This window comes from Eleutherodactylus coqui, chromosome 1, assembly GCF_035609145.1.
Source record: "Eleutherodactylus coqui strain aEleCoq1 chromosome 1, aEleCoq1.hap1, whole genome shotgun sequence".
In the NCBI taxonomy this organism is placed as follows: domain Eukaryota; kingdom Metazoa; phylum Chordata; class Amphibia; order Anura; family Eleutherodactylidae; genus Eleutherodactylus; species Eleutherodactylus coqui.
In genome coordinates, this window is record NC_089837.1 from 176,045,991 (window position 1) to 176,059,155 (window position 13,165).

At 43.2% G+C, this 13,165-nt stretch overlaps 1 protein-coding gene across 7 annotated transcripts in view; it reads right to left on the bottom strand.

Annotated features, from left to right (window-relative positions):
- DST (dystonin) overlaps positions 1-13,165 on the bottom strand; it is a 391,490-nt gene that overhangs the window by 114,081 nt on the left and 264,244 nt on the right. For all 7 annotated transcript variants that reach the window (XM_066604043.1, XM_066604051.1, XM_066604016.1 and 4 more), the window contains 2 exons: positions 10,849-11,344; positions 7,237-8,705 (listed from right to left, as the gene is read on the bottom strand). In XM_066604043.1, coding sequence (XP_066460140.1) covers positions 7,237-8,705; positions 10,849-11,344 — 1,965 coding nt within the window. The remainder of the gene's footprint in view (positions 1-7,236; positions 8,706-10,848; positions 11,345-13,165) is intronic.

A 13,165-nucleotide genomic window follows, 5' to 3' on the forward strand; every position in this document is an offset into this window, starting at 1 on the left:
ATTTATCTTCAATATCTACAAGATTACTTGGTTTCTCTTGCTGAGAACAATCACACTTTGCTCTACTGGTTAACACGGTACCAAACGTTTTTCATTAGATTTAAAAATAAATCCATACATTTCTATAATAAATCCAGTGTGATTTTTTTTAACGCTACAGTCTTGTGATATTCAGGTGGTTATGGCTACGCACCATAATGGATAAGTGTTCTGTTCACTAATCACTCTGAAACTCATAAGTTGCACTTATTACAAAAGTGAAATAAAACTGGATGCCATGTATTTATGTGGAAAAAGATGTCTAGACCAAATAGTACACTAACATGGAGGTTTCATAGTGGCTTGTGGCTACAATCTTCCTCGGGAACTGGAAAGTCATTACGATAAGTTTAGTCTGGTTACTTTGGCACACAAAATGATCTTAATTGAAAATAGTTCCTAGAAAGGAAAGCCTGCAGTTGGACAAGATCCTGCTACTTATGTGATAGGCTTTGTGAGCGGCGCGGACCGGACCGGCTCAGAGGATCTGATAAGCATCTAACTGGAGATTTAACGTGGAGATGTAATAATTGAAGATTTACATTATTTTACTAACTTTGAGTTTCTTTCGGCTTCCTCGTATGTCCTTATTTCAACCTCGATTTCTCAGTTTTATTTTTAGACGGACAAACCAAAATACAGCATTAGGACTCTCACACCAGCGCATTTTGCAGTGCACCAAGTGCGTGTCTCGCGTGCAGAAACACACAGCAAGTACGCAATGACATGTATACTTGCTGGGTGCGACAATCCCCATACACTATCTTGGAGAGGCACAATTGAAAGTCAATGTGAGATTGGTACTGTGTACTACGTGAGCAAAAACTGCACGGATAACACGCCGTAGCATACGCTCATGTGAGAGAGCCAAGAGATGGACTGGTCAACTAAGAAAGTTTAGAAAGAAATGCAATCACAGCCTATATTGTATATATGTGTGTGTGTATATATATATATATATATATATATATATATATATATATACATACACACACACACATATATACACACACACACATATATATATATATATATACACACACACAAATAAGGGAGATGGAACAATACCTCCACAGTGCCACCTGTTGGAAGGCAGCATTCCTTCAAGTCAAAGTCAGACTCTTTATACAAGTTACAAGCCTTGTAACAATGACTTGGAATTGAAAGCAAAGACAGACTCCATGCACAGACAGCTGTTTCAGGGTTTTTGCCCTTCATCAGCGTGCAGTAGGATTCTGACTTTCCTAGTGAGAAGCCTGGGATGTGGGGTCAGAAAGGTTATCTTTTCTTCTTAGGGAGGACACCTAGACCAGTGGTGGTGAACCAATGGCACGCAGAGCCCTCCCTGCTGGCACACGTCGCCGTCTGACGATCACCATGTTAGTGAATACCAGCAGGGGCTGCGGCTCCCCTGCCGGCATTCACTCAGCGGCGTTGATCCCGGCACACACTGTGACGTCATTGTGCAGCCAAGATCCTCCTCCGCCCTCCCCTGACATCTCCTACATGGTTCCTCGAGAGCAAGGGAGGAGGTTCCAGCAGCACACTGACGTCACAGTGTGCACCCGGGATCAGCGCCAGCAGCAGCGACAAACAGACGAGGAGGGGTAAGTATATGGGCCTCAGGAGGGCCGATATTACTACCGGGGCCACTGTGGGATGTCACAATTACTACTGGGGCCACTGTAGGAGGTCACTATTAGTATTGGGAGTAACTGTGGGAGGTCACTATTACTACTGGGGCCGCTGTGGGGACATCCGCGGTGTTATCCCGCAGCTATTAGGTTCTATTGAATCTAATAGATCAATGTTCACGCTGTAAGATTCTACCGTGGAATTCCGCAACGTGAAAGAAACCGCGGCATGTTCTAATTGCCACGTAAAACATGCGGCCAGCTTCTATTGTAGTCAATGATAGCCAGCCGTCAGGTGATACTTCCGCTGTGAGCACAGCGGAAGTATTGTGTGATTACGCGTCACCGTCGACCGCGTCATTGCCCACTGCCGGCGCGTCATGCGCTGTACTACGCATGTGCGCCGGCTCGCTGGACAAGACTCAAGCGGCGGATCTGGAGAGGTAAGTATGGGGTTTTTGGGGGGCGCCATGACGGACTCCAATGCGATGTTCCGCTGCTGGAGTCCGTCACGGCCGTGGGCATGTGGCCTTACAAAATGCGGTAAGCTAGGTTTTTATAGCTCAACACAAAAATGTCAATAGACTGCAGGTAAAGCTTCTTGAGACTAAACTACTTTCTGCATACTGATGGTTGTGTCAGCCATAGGCCCAATGTCCATGGGCGGATTTGAATTGCGGAATCCGCTGTTCAAGCTGCCCATAAGGAAGCATGGCCGTCCGCAGCTGGATTAAAGCATGCGGATTTGATTTGCGGACCTTTCAGTACAGAAATCAAATCACATGCTCCATTTCAGTGTAGTTCCTGCATTGAAGTCAGTGGAAGCTGTCCGATCCATGGCCCATCCGCGATTGACATTCTGCGGGAAAGAAGGAGTTTGAAAAAAAAAACTCCGCACACATCCGCAATAAAGAAAAATGAAGACCCGGACAGGTACGCACGGTCCTCGGCCGCGGGAAGGGTCAGATTCTGCTGTGAGCTCCCGCATGGGGGAATCTGATCTGCCCATGGACATGAGGCCACCGTCTGTAAGCACAATGCTGCAACATATCTGTACTAACAAATGAAGAAGGCACAAAAGAGAAAATGTATTGTAAAGGCGATTCTACAGCCTAATCCCTCAACCTGTGCTTTAAATATAATCAGCTCAGCATATGGTCAGTCTTGGGGGGGCTTTGATTCAGTTTAGTTGAGTAGGGGGTACTTGGCAGAGGAACAATAATAACACTGGTCTGGAGTGTAGGGGCACCAGGTCACTGAGTACATATATTAGGACCAGCACGTATATTTTCTCTCCCCAATGAATAACCTTTACTAGTCGCTCTTTCCTCTCCACAAATACTACAGCTGCTATAAATACCGGCAATCCCCGGCTCGGAAACCAATCCAGGAGTCCTGCTGATTCAGCATAAAACACCAGCAGCCTTATTTTACTGCACTCCTCCTGCTACGGCTGAACCACAAATGCCCTGTGATCTCATACACGTTCATGTACTTTGGATCTGATGCCTCATCTGAAGAAGTAAAATTATCATTAAATACAAGACTTCAGGGAAATAGACACAATGGCCTAATTACTAAAGCTGTGAATTAGTAGACCTGTTGTCAGGACAATATCCAACTAACCTGCTATTATACCCAAGCTCTGACAGTAGAAAAGAGTGGAAAAAAATCTATGCTTCTTATGCAAACATGTAATCTTCATGGCACATAGTTTACACGTGACGTAAGGACTGAGCAGACGCCATGTGTAACACATGTGGGACATCAGAGGTTCTACAAATACCCCTTGCAGCAGGTAATCTACACTCATTGTAAAAAACTGAAGGAGCGGTCCGAATGGAATGAAGCTTTGTACTATTGTACAATTTGTACTATTGTTCGCCCCCATAACAGCGATTCTCAGGTCGTGTAAAACAAAAGAAAATGAGCGCCAATCAACACACTCGCTGCTTGTTACATTGGGACAAGAATTTGGGCAGTGTAAGAAGACCCGTGTTTAGTCACTGCCCCATAAAAGACATGGATGGTACAACTGCTCGTGGATTAGTTTAATTAGAGTGTGTTTGTCCAGAATCATAAGGGCGGTTTCAGACGAACGTGTTTTTACCCCCTTATGTGCCGCGTAACGGGACAAAACAAAAGCACTGTTTTTAATGGATTTCAGTTGTTTCCTGTTCACTATCGCGATTGTTGCCCGTTAATAGCATGGCGAGAAAAGATAGCACTTGCCCTATATATAGTATTAACTACGTGTGGGAAACATAGGGCAGTACCCATCTTTCTGCTATTTTTTTCATACTCCTGTACTATGGTGCAGAGTTTGAAAGGTTGGCAAGGCTTAAAATCTACTGCGTAGTTGTGCTTGCAGCCGTCTGAGGCCGCCAAAACTTAGATAGCAAATCAGACAATATTCTTTTAATCATCAATGCAGAAATATAAGAAATTCCAAGGGTTCACTTACTTTTTCTTCCAACCATAGTTACAGGAATTGTACAGACAAAGCAAATAACTGGAGCCTATAATGCTTAACCTTACACTATCTATAGTGTAGTATCAGTACAAACACCGATAATATATCTCTATGCCATCCATGTTTCTGCTGACAGCACCCCTCTAATACATAGTGGTGTGACAACACTAACGGCTGGTTCACACGACATCGCTACAAAACACATGTATGTGAAGCCCATGGTTTCCAATGGGTTCTTTCACATGAGATGTTTTGTAGCCTGAATGAACTAATTGGAAGCCATGGGCTTCACATACATGTGTTTTGTAGCGAGAGTTTGCAGCCTGTGTGAAACAGACCTAATAAAGATTAGCAAATTAAAAAGCTATATGCACAAATAAATGTCCATGTTGTTCATACAGATTTCAGCGACGTGAATATTCCATATTTGAAATCCAGAATTTGCAATAGTGGTTGCAGAAATTCAGATCTACACTCATTGTCAAAAATATGAAGCACTGAGAAGGAAATGTCAGAATAGAATGAAGCTTTCTCTGTATGATTGTAACCTTAATATAAGTAAGTGATCACAATATCAGAGAAAAAGGATCATTTGTTGTGGAAAACTGAACACTGGAAGGGAGGCTCTAGTACCCTGTTGTACCGCCTCTAGCTTGGATACAAGATGTGATACAGGTGGGCATGGAGGCTCTAGTACCCTGTTGTACTGCCTCTAGCTTGGATACAAGATGTGAAATGGGCAGGCATGGAGAGTTTAGTACCCTATTGGGCAGCCTCTAGCTTGGATGTTAGATGTGATGGGGGGGTAGTGGGCATGGAGGCTCTAGTATCCTGTTGTACCGTCTCTAGCTTGAATACAAGATGTGATACGAGTGGGCATGGAGGCTCTAGTATCCTGTTGTACCGCCTCTAGCTTGGATACAAGATGTGATACGGGCAGGCATGGAGGCTCTAGTACCCTGTTGTACCGCCTCTAGCTTGGATACAAGATATGAAACGGGCGGGCATGGAGGCTCTAGTACCTGTTGTACCGCCTCTAGCTTGGATACAAGATGTGATACGGGCAGGCATGGAGGCTCTAGTACCTGTTGTACCGCTTCTAGCTTGAATGCAAGATGTGAAATGGGCAGGCATGGAGAGTTTAGTACCCTGTTTTGCAGCCTCTAGCTTGGATGTAAGATGTGATAGGGGGGTAGTGGGCATGTAGGCTCTAGTACCCCGTTGTACTGCCTCTAGCTTGGATGTAATATAGGCGGACATGGAGACATACAGGTTTTGTATGGTATCCTGCAGCATATCGCTCCACATTTGCTGTAACTAGATCATACAAACATGTAGGCTGTCGGAAGTTGGCATCCCAACATTTTCTTTTGCTTATTAATCTGGTGACCGGGCAGGCCATGGAAGTGTGACAATGCTGTGGAGGCATTCCTGTGACACCCTTGCTGTGTGCAGCCGAGCATTAGGGCGCCTGCAGACGGACAGAAATTCTGCGTCTGGATTTCCCGCGGAATTTCCGCCCCTGCCCGCCATTACAATAGGCAATCCTATGCAGACAGACACGATTTGTCCACGTGAAATTACACGCGGAAAACAAATCGCGGCATGCTCTATTTCTGTGTGGGTCTCGCAGAGGCCCGCACAGAAATGTCACTACCTGCCTATGCACCAGCTGGCCAGCAGCCGGCACGTCAAAGAGCCAGAGCCACGGGAGAGCTGAGCGCCGCACTCTTCCCTGCAGGGGCTCGGGTCAGATTCCGCTGTGAGAATTTTCGCAGCGGGATCCGACCCCGCTGTCTGCAGGCGGCCTTATCCTGCTGAAAAATGCCTCTTGGAAACCCTGCCATGAGAGGCAACATATTGCTGGGCTGTCATTCTCCCACATACCACTAGGGGTGACCAACTGTCATGTGCAATGGCCCCCCCAGACCATCACACAGGCAGTGTGCGGCTCTACAGCAAAGGCAGGATTGAGGTGCTCACCCCTGGGTCTCCAGATAAAACACAGCTGTCGTTAGTGCCCAAAGTAAACCCAAATTTGTCACTGGAGACAACCCGGTTACACTCCGTAGCATATATGTAGTTCAAGACACCATTGCAAATGAAGGCAATAGTGGATGGGTGTCAAAGGCAGTACACATAATGGGAGCTGTGAGACCAAATTTCCTTCAGCGTAGTGCCTGGAAATTGTTGTGACAGACACAGGAGCCTATAACAATGGTGCCATCTGTCTTTGGATGACAGACAATGAAATAGATAGAGCTGCTTGTGATTGTCGGACAATCAGATGATCCTCTCTACTGGTGGTCTGTCAATGGCGTCCTGAGCCTGGTCGCCTTGTGTGTATGCCCTCATGCATCCACTGGTCCCAACACCTCCTAATAGTCTGGACAGAACAGCCCCGGTGGAGGGAAGTTTGTTGATATTACCATCCGGCTTTTCGCATTTCAATAACACACCCCTCTCAATCTCCTATCTGGGTGAAATCTCCTCAATTGCATCATAGACACATTTCTAGTGGTCGACAAGCTTTACACAAGTGTAAAAAGAGGTCACCACACACAAGTAGCCTCTGAGAGCCTTTTTATAGGCCAAGGGTGGAACCACTTTTAGGGCCTCAGATGGCAAGACCGTTCATCTAATCACACCACAACTCTAATCATTTGCATATCTTTCTGAGATAGAACTGCATGCCGAGTTCTGCAGCAAGATGACAACTCCTTCTAGGTGCTGGATTCTTTTGATAAAGAGTGTTCAATTAATCAGTATGATTGAGATTTTCCACATATTGTAAGTGAGACCCCAGACAAGAAAATGCAATTAAAAGATATATTCCTCTGAAGGCAACATAAGGAATTCAAGTCATACATGGTTTTCCAACATGTCAAGTGACTAACAAAGCAGAATAATAGTGTCCAGAATAATCGAAGGAATGCAACTTCTGTCTTCTGCAATTAACTTGTTTAATGCATAGCTATTGTCTATGCTGAAAGTCCCAATGACCAACACTGTTCATGCAGTCAGCAGTGAGTACTATGCAACATATAAATAAATATTTTACAAGTAGCCAAGAAAAACCCTTGCCCTTACCTTAAAAATGTTGAGCTGATGATTAATGACGTCTGTCTCCATTCCCACGGCACCTTGGGATTCTTCATGTTGCTCTACGGTTCCAAGCTGATCAACAAATTGTCTTAATGTGTTATAAAACTCTTCTATTCGGGTAATAGAGCCATCAATATTTTCTTCTCTTGATTTTGCTCGGTCAAGGAGCTTATTACACTGCTTATTTAAGGCTTCCAGGTCCCTCTTGATACCAACAAGATCTGGGGAAGACTCTGTAGACAACATCATCTTACATGTCTTGTTGGTATTGTCATTAGTTGTTATGAGGTCTCCCAGTTTTTGGAGGAATTTGCTAATGTCCTGCTTCTGAGCCTGTAATATATCTCTATCCCTCCCAATTGGAGACATACTGTCAAGTTCATCATCCAGTTCTGCAAACTGTGTAAACATGTCTCGAATACTATTCTGGAAATGTCCAATTCCTTGTAGCTTAGTTTCTAAGAAGGAGCATTTTTCTTCGATTTGTTCACTGATAGTCTTATGTTTTTGTTGAAGTGACTCTGCTTGAAGAAGAAGATCACAAACCCCTTCTGCATCTGGGGCCTCTACTACTAATTCCTGGGCCAACTTTTTGGAACGTTCAACTTGTGGTTTTAAGTCCTGAAGGGCTTTTTGATGGGTCTGCATTATGGTCAGATGTTTATTGCTACATGCTTGCACACCAAGCGAATCATGCATTTCTAAATGCTCTTGTGCTACAGCCAGTTGATTCTCCGTCTCTTTAACAGACTCCTGAAAATCTTTAAGACGTAATGCCATATCCTCCAAAGTGTCTCTTTTATTCTGCAAGCTGTCAATAAGGAATTCCATCTTGTTGTTTAGCATGGTGCTTTCATCTGTAACTACTTCTTTATCAACCTGACAAGAGGCTAATAAACTATCTGTTGCACTCTTTAGCATCTCCAACATTCCCCGCTGCTTGTCCACACTCTTCTGTATAGTTTTCACATCTCCAATTGATTTATCTATTGCCATAGCGTCTACTGAAGGTTTGAGTTCACATGCTTTATTTTGATGCTCCTCAACCCAAGGCAGGATATTATCGATGAGATCTCTATACTTTATGGCCTTCTGCTGACAATCAATTAAATTGTTCACCCTGTCAGATATCTGCTTATTAATGTCCTCCCATTCCCCTTTAAGCATGGAGAGCTGACTCTCAAGTTTGAGCTTGTCTTGTCCTTCTGTTTTTTGTAAGAGTTTTTCACCTTCTACCATGACCTTCTCAAAGGCATCATGTTGGTTATTCACAATGTTCTGCATTTGTTTTGTCTCTGCAATAGATGACTTCAGAATATCAAGATTTGCTGAAATGGGTGCTGCCTCCTTTTGTTCTTTCTTCTTATTTTCCAACCAGGTCTGGAAATCCTCAGACATCTGATGAAACTTCTGAGAGCTGGCAAATGCAGACTGTAATTGTTCTACGTAGGAAACTATAGATATAAAAGGATGCATTTAATTAATTAAATCACAGTAGATATTAATACTAAAAGATCAATAAAAACAAAACTAAGATAGATTATGTCATTACTTTAAAAGCAAATGGCCCTAAATTAATTAAAGTGTGAAATTGATTTCTGTGAGCCACATTTCCACTTTTCTTGACCCTTTTAGAAATGTATTCTCACTTAAAGAGGTTCCATCTTCTAAGCAACCCCTTTTTAAATTGAAGTGAGCCCAGACCCAACATCAGACAGCTTTCTATGTAAATGCCTGATATTAGTGGCCCTCCACTCCATATACCCTTATGGAAAGGTGTTGACTAGAGATGAGCGAGTATACTCGCTAAGGCTAACTACTCGAGCGAGTAGTGCCTTAGCCAAGTATCCTACCGCTCGTCTGTGAAGATTCGGCTGGCGGCGCGGGTGACAGGTGAGTTCCGGCAGTGAGCAGAGGGGAGCGGGGGGGAGAGAGACATTTCCCCTCCGTTCCTCCCCGCCGCTCCCCCGAATCTTTAGAGACGAGCGGGAGGATACTCGGCTACTCGCTCGAGTAGTTAGCCTTAGCGAGTATACTCGCTCATCTCTAGTGTTGACCTTGTGAGAATACCTGTCAAGACTTGCTGACTGCAAGTGAGGATTGGGACTTGGGTGATGTCACAACGTCAGCCGCGGTTCACATGATTCTCAGCCCATTACATGATCACTGTCATTTTGGTGCAGTAGGCCGTTGGGGACACTTCTCTGCTTGTGCATGGAATGATTGGTTGGCTGGGAGATGGACACCCCAGCCAGCCAGTCAGCCTTAGCTTGCGGCTCTTCCTTACTGTGGATGCTGGTTATACTCTCCTACATCAGACGGTGTTTCTAGTCTTGTCGCAGGCTTCTGGGTTTGACCTGCGTCTTTGTTAAGATAAGTCAGCTGGTTATCCATTTATTAATCTGGGGTGTTTCTACATCTTTTGCCCTGTAAGTTAGTGTTTTTTGTATATACTGTGTGTCATCTAGTCTTTGCCACTTTTCCCAGTCACCATCTAGAGAAAGTTAGAGTCGCCCCAGGTTCCTGATGTGGGGTCGCCCTAATCAGTGCGATTGTTCCACTATTAGGTAGCGTTTTCTCATATGAAAAGGTTTAGTGTTAGATTCCCCGTCTCATGTTTTATGTTTCCTGTTTACATTTTTATGTTTTCTGTGTTTATATTGATTCTTTTAGAATGCAATCAAAATATCCGAGTCAGATGTAACAATACCTCTATTACAAAAATACTATTATTGGTGTACTAAAAAGAGAAATTTACAAGAAACCTGTGGTGACACTAACATATAAGCCAAGAAGATATGGATAGGTGGCGCTCCGAGGGGGTTAACTAATAAAAGTACAGTGAGGGATGAATAAAACACTCAAAAATAAGTTTTCAAAGGATATCCTCAAAAAAGGTGATAAGGATCTTCTTAGATGATAGGAGAGCAGTCAAAGGAGAATATCTGCCAATCAGATGAAGATCCCATGGATTGTGGGAGAGCGCCCTGAGAAAACTCCAATCATAATGTATGATGGAGGAAAAGAATGCACACAAGAGAAAAAAGTCTCAGCGCTCTGGTGGTATCTGTTAATTAATACCACAGCAGTGATCTAATGCATTATATCACTTACTTCACGGAGGTGCCCATGCTCAGGCACCCCCAATTTAATAAATGTACAACGCGTTTCGGCCTTTACAGAAATAGGCCTTTTTCAATTTGTATTTCTCTTGTAATTGGCTCTTAACCCTTTCCAATCCAATTTGTATCCTGGTTTTCCTAGGGGGCTTACTCTTTTCTGCCGTTATACAGCAGTGCTATATGCTGGCTGAAGCCAGTACTGCATGAGGTGGCACGCTGGATAGGCTCCAACAGCACAGAAGCTGGCAATATACAGTAAGAGAACCCCGACAGATGTCTTCCAACATTGGAGCTCTACAGCCTTAAATCATAATGTCTTTACAGGTCAGACAGTGGATTGGAAAGGGTTAATTTTATCAAATACTCATGAGTTAATAGCTAGACAGTATAATGTTTATTAAGCAGTTTTCATTCTTTACGGTGCAACATTTCATCATTGCAATTACATCAGAATAACGCTGGGTCAAATACATACCTGTTTTTTGTTCCAAATCTATGAAGGGCTTTACAACGTTGTCCATCTGTCTATTCAACTCCACTTTTAAGTATTCCTCAGCTACTAACTGTGACAATTCATCACATAATACTCTGGCACGTTGAAGGTTTGCCATCTCCTGCTTTATTTCCTTCTTGATCTGCTCTGCAGTCTCTAGCTTCAGTTTTACAGCACTTGGGTCTGAGCTTAGTGTCATATTGCTGCTCAGTTTGTTATTCAAGGCACTTAGTTTCTCAGAAAGACCATTCAGATGGTTTTGGTAATCAGTGCTTTTTAGAATAGCTTGGTCAATTCGGTTACATCTGTCATTCAATTGTCCATTTAGGCTTTCCCATTTACACTCCACATCTGCTAACTGCTTCTTTACAGCTTCATCACATGGAGGGAGATCTCCGGGGCGACTAAGGATCCTCTGTCCAGCACTATTAAGTTGTTCATACTGTTGTTTTCGGGCATCAAACTCTTTCAGCAAAATCTATGGTAAATAGATAAATGAGAAACCCAAATCACACGATGCACAGTGCAGAATGAACGTTAAGAAGAGCTCAAGAACGTTAAGAAGTGCTGTAGACTTTCGCCATGCATGTAAAGTTTTAAGGCACCATCTGCATAGGCAACAATCAAGCTACGCTGACAGAGCCATTTTCACTAGAAGTAACCCTCTGGGGCTGGAGAAACAAAGATGACCAATTAGCTTCTCTGGCTACCTGATGCACACTGTACATTAGTGAGCATCGTTAACCTAAGGCACTACACCTGCTTTGATTGACTACTGTTGCCCATGTAAACAGTACTGCATGTAAACAAAACTACATGATGTTATAGCAAGCTTTCGAACCTACCTAGCCTGAGGAAGAGCCCTAAGTAGGTTCAAAAACTCGCTATAACATCATGTATTTTTGTTAGCCATTAAACGGTATCACAGGAATACTTGGTGTCTGCTGAGAACAATCACATTTTAGACTACTGATGCATACTAATACATCGTACATCAGGTACTCAAAGAAACGGTTCAGCCATAATTGTTTGTCCAGGACTGGAGGATCGCTGTGTAAAGGATGTCTGCAGTGCAATGAATGCAACTTCCTGAATCTCTATCCGATAGTCACCCACTAGACCAGTAAAAATCACCATTGGCGCGTTCACTTATCGTTCCAGTTAAAATGCACCCATTCAGTTCCTCTCATTCACTTATACAGAAAGTGTGAAAGACTGAATGATTCTGAACGATTCTCATTAGAAAGACCCAGCTATGTATCTGCCCGTCTAAACAGGCTTCACGAGAGCGAACGAGCTAGCGATGACGTCACCCGCTCGTTCAACAATAACTGGCTCGTCTAGATTAACTGTGAATGTAATATGCAATATGACTTCTAAACAGTTATTCCAGACTTTATTACCACGGTCATCCCTTGAACCATTCCTGAGGAACCACAATTTAAAGAAACTATTTCCTGCACCTTTGTGGTATCATAGGGTCCAGACTATGGCTTTATGTACTCTTGATTCCCTTCAACTTTTAGTGAATGAAAATCACAAAACACACATGTAATAATTGTGCAAAAACTTGTGAAGTGACAAAAGTGCACAATAAAGTACAATATTATCCTGTGTTAAGAAAGGCTGTGGAAGAATTATTAAACAATCTTGAGAAATATTACAAAACAGCCACATCAAATGCAAAAGAATCAAAATGAATGAAAAACACATTCACACATTACAGTACGAATATGAGATAATGTGCAATCTGTATCAGGAATGTAACACAGTGGGAAGTGTAAATGAAGGAATATGTATGACTGCAAAGTCCAGATAAATATTTGTGTCAATGGTGATTCACACTGAGCTAAACCCTCTGCAGACAGCATCTAACTAGGACTAGAGACGGCCGGCACATAGGGAAGTGACCCATGAAGTAGTAAAATGAATAAATGGTGAGTGTTGGATATCCTTCAGTGTAGGAGATCACAAGCAGCAGGGGAGGATCTCCGTCATGCAAAACACATTCTCTCCCTTCTGGTCTTGAAAGATATTGGGGGGATATGTAGCAGCAGAGAACATTGTTGCATTGAAGGGGTAACAAATAACTGGGACAATACAGTCAGTAACAAATCGGTGACGGATATTTACAAAAGAATTACTGAAACCGCAGTAATATACACGTAACACGAACACGCATACAAAGGCAGTTAAACAAATATGATTCAGGGAGGAAGCATCCCACAGGCAAGGAGTATTATGTATAGTGGAAAAAATGTAACTAAGACCTAAATAATCCCCCCAACCGAGATATGAA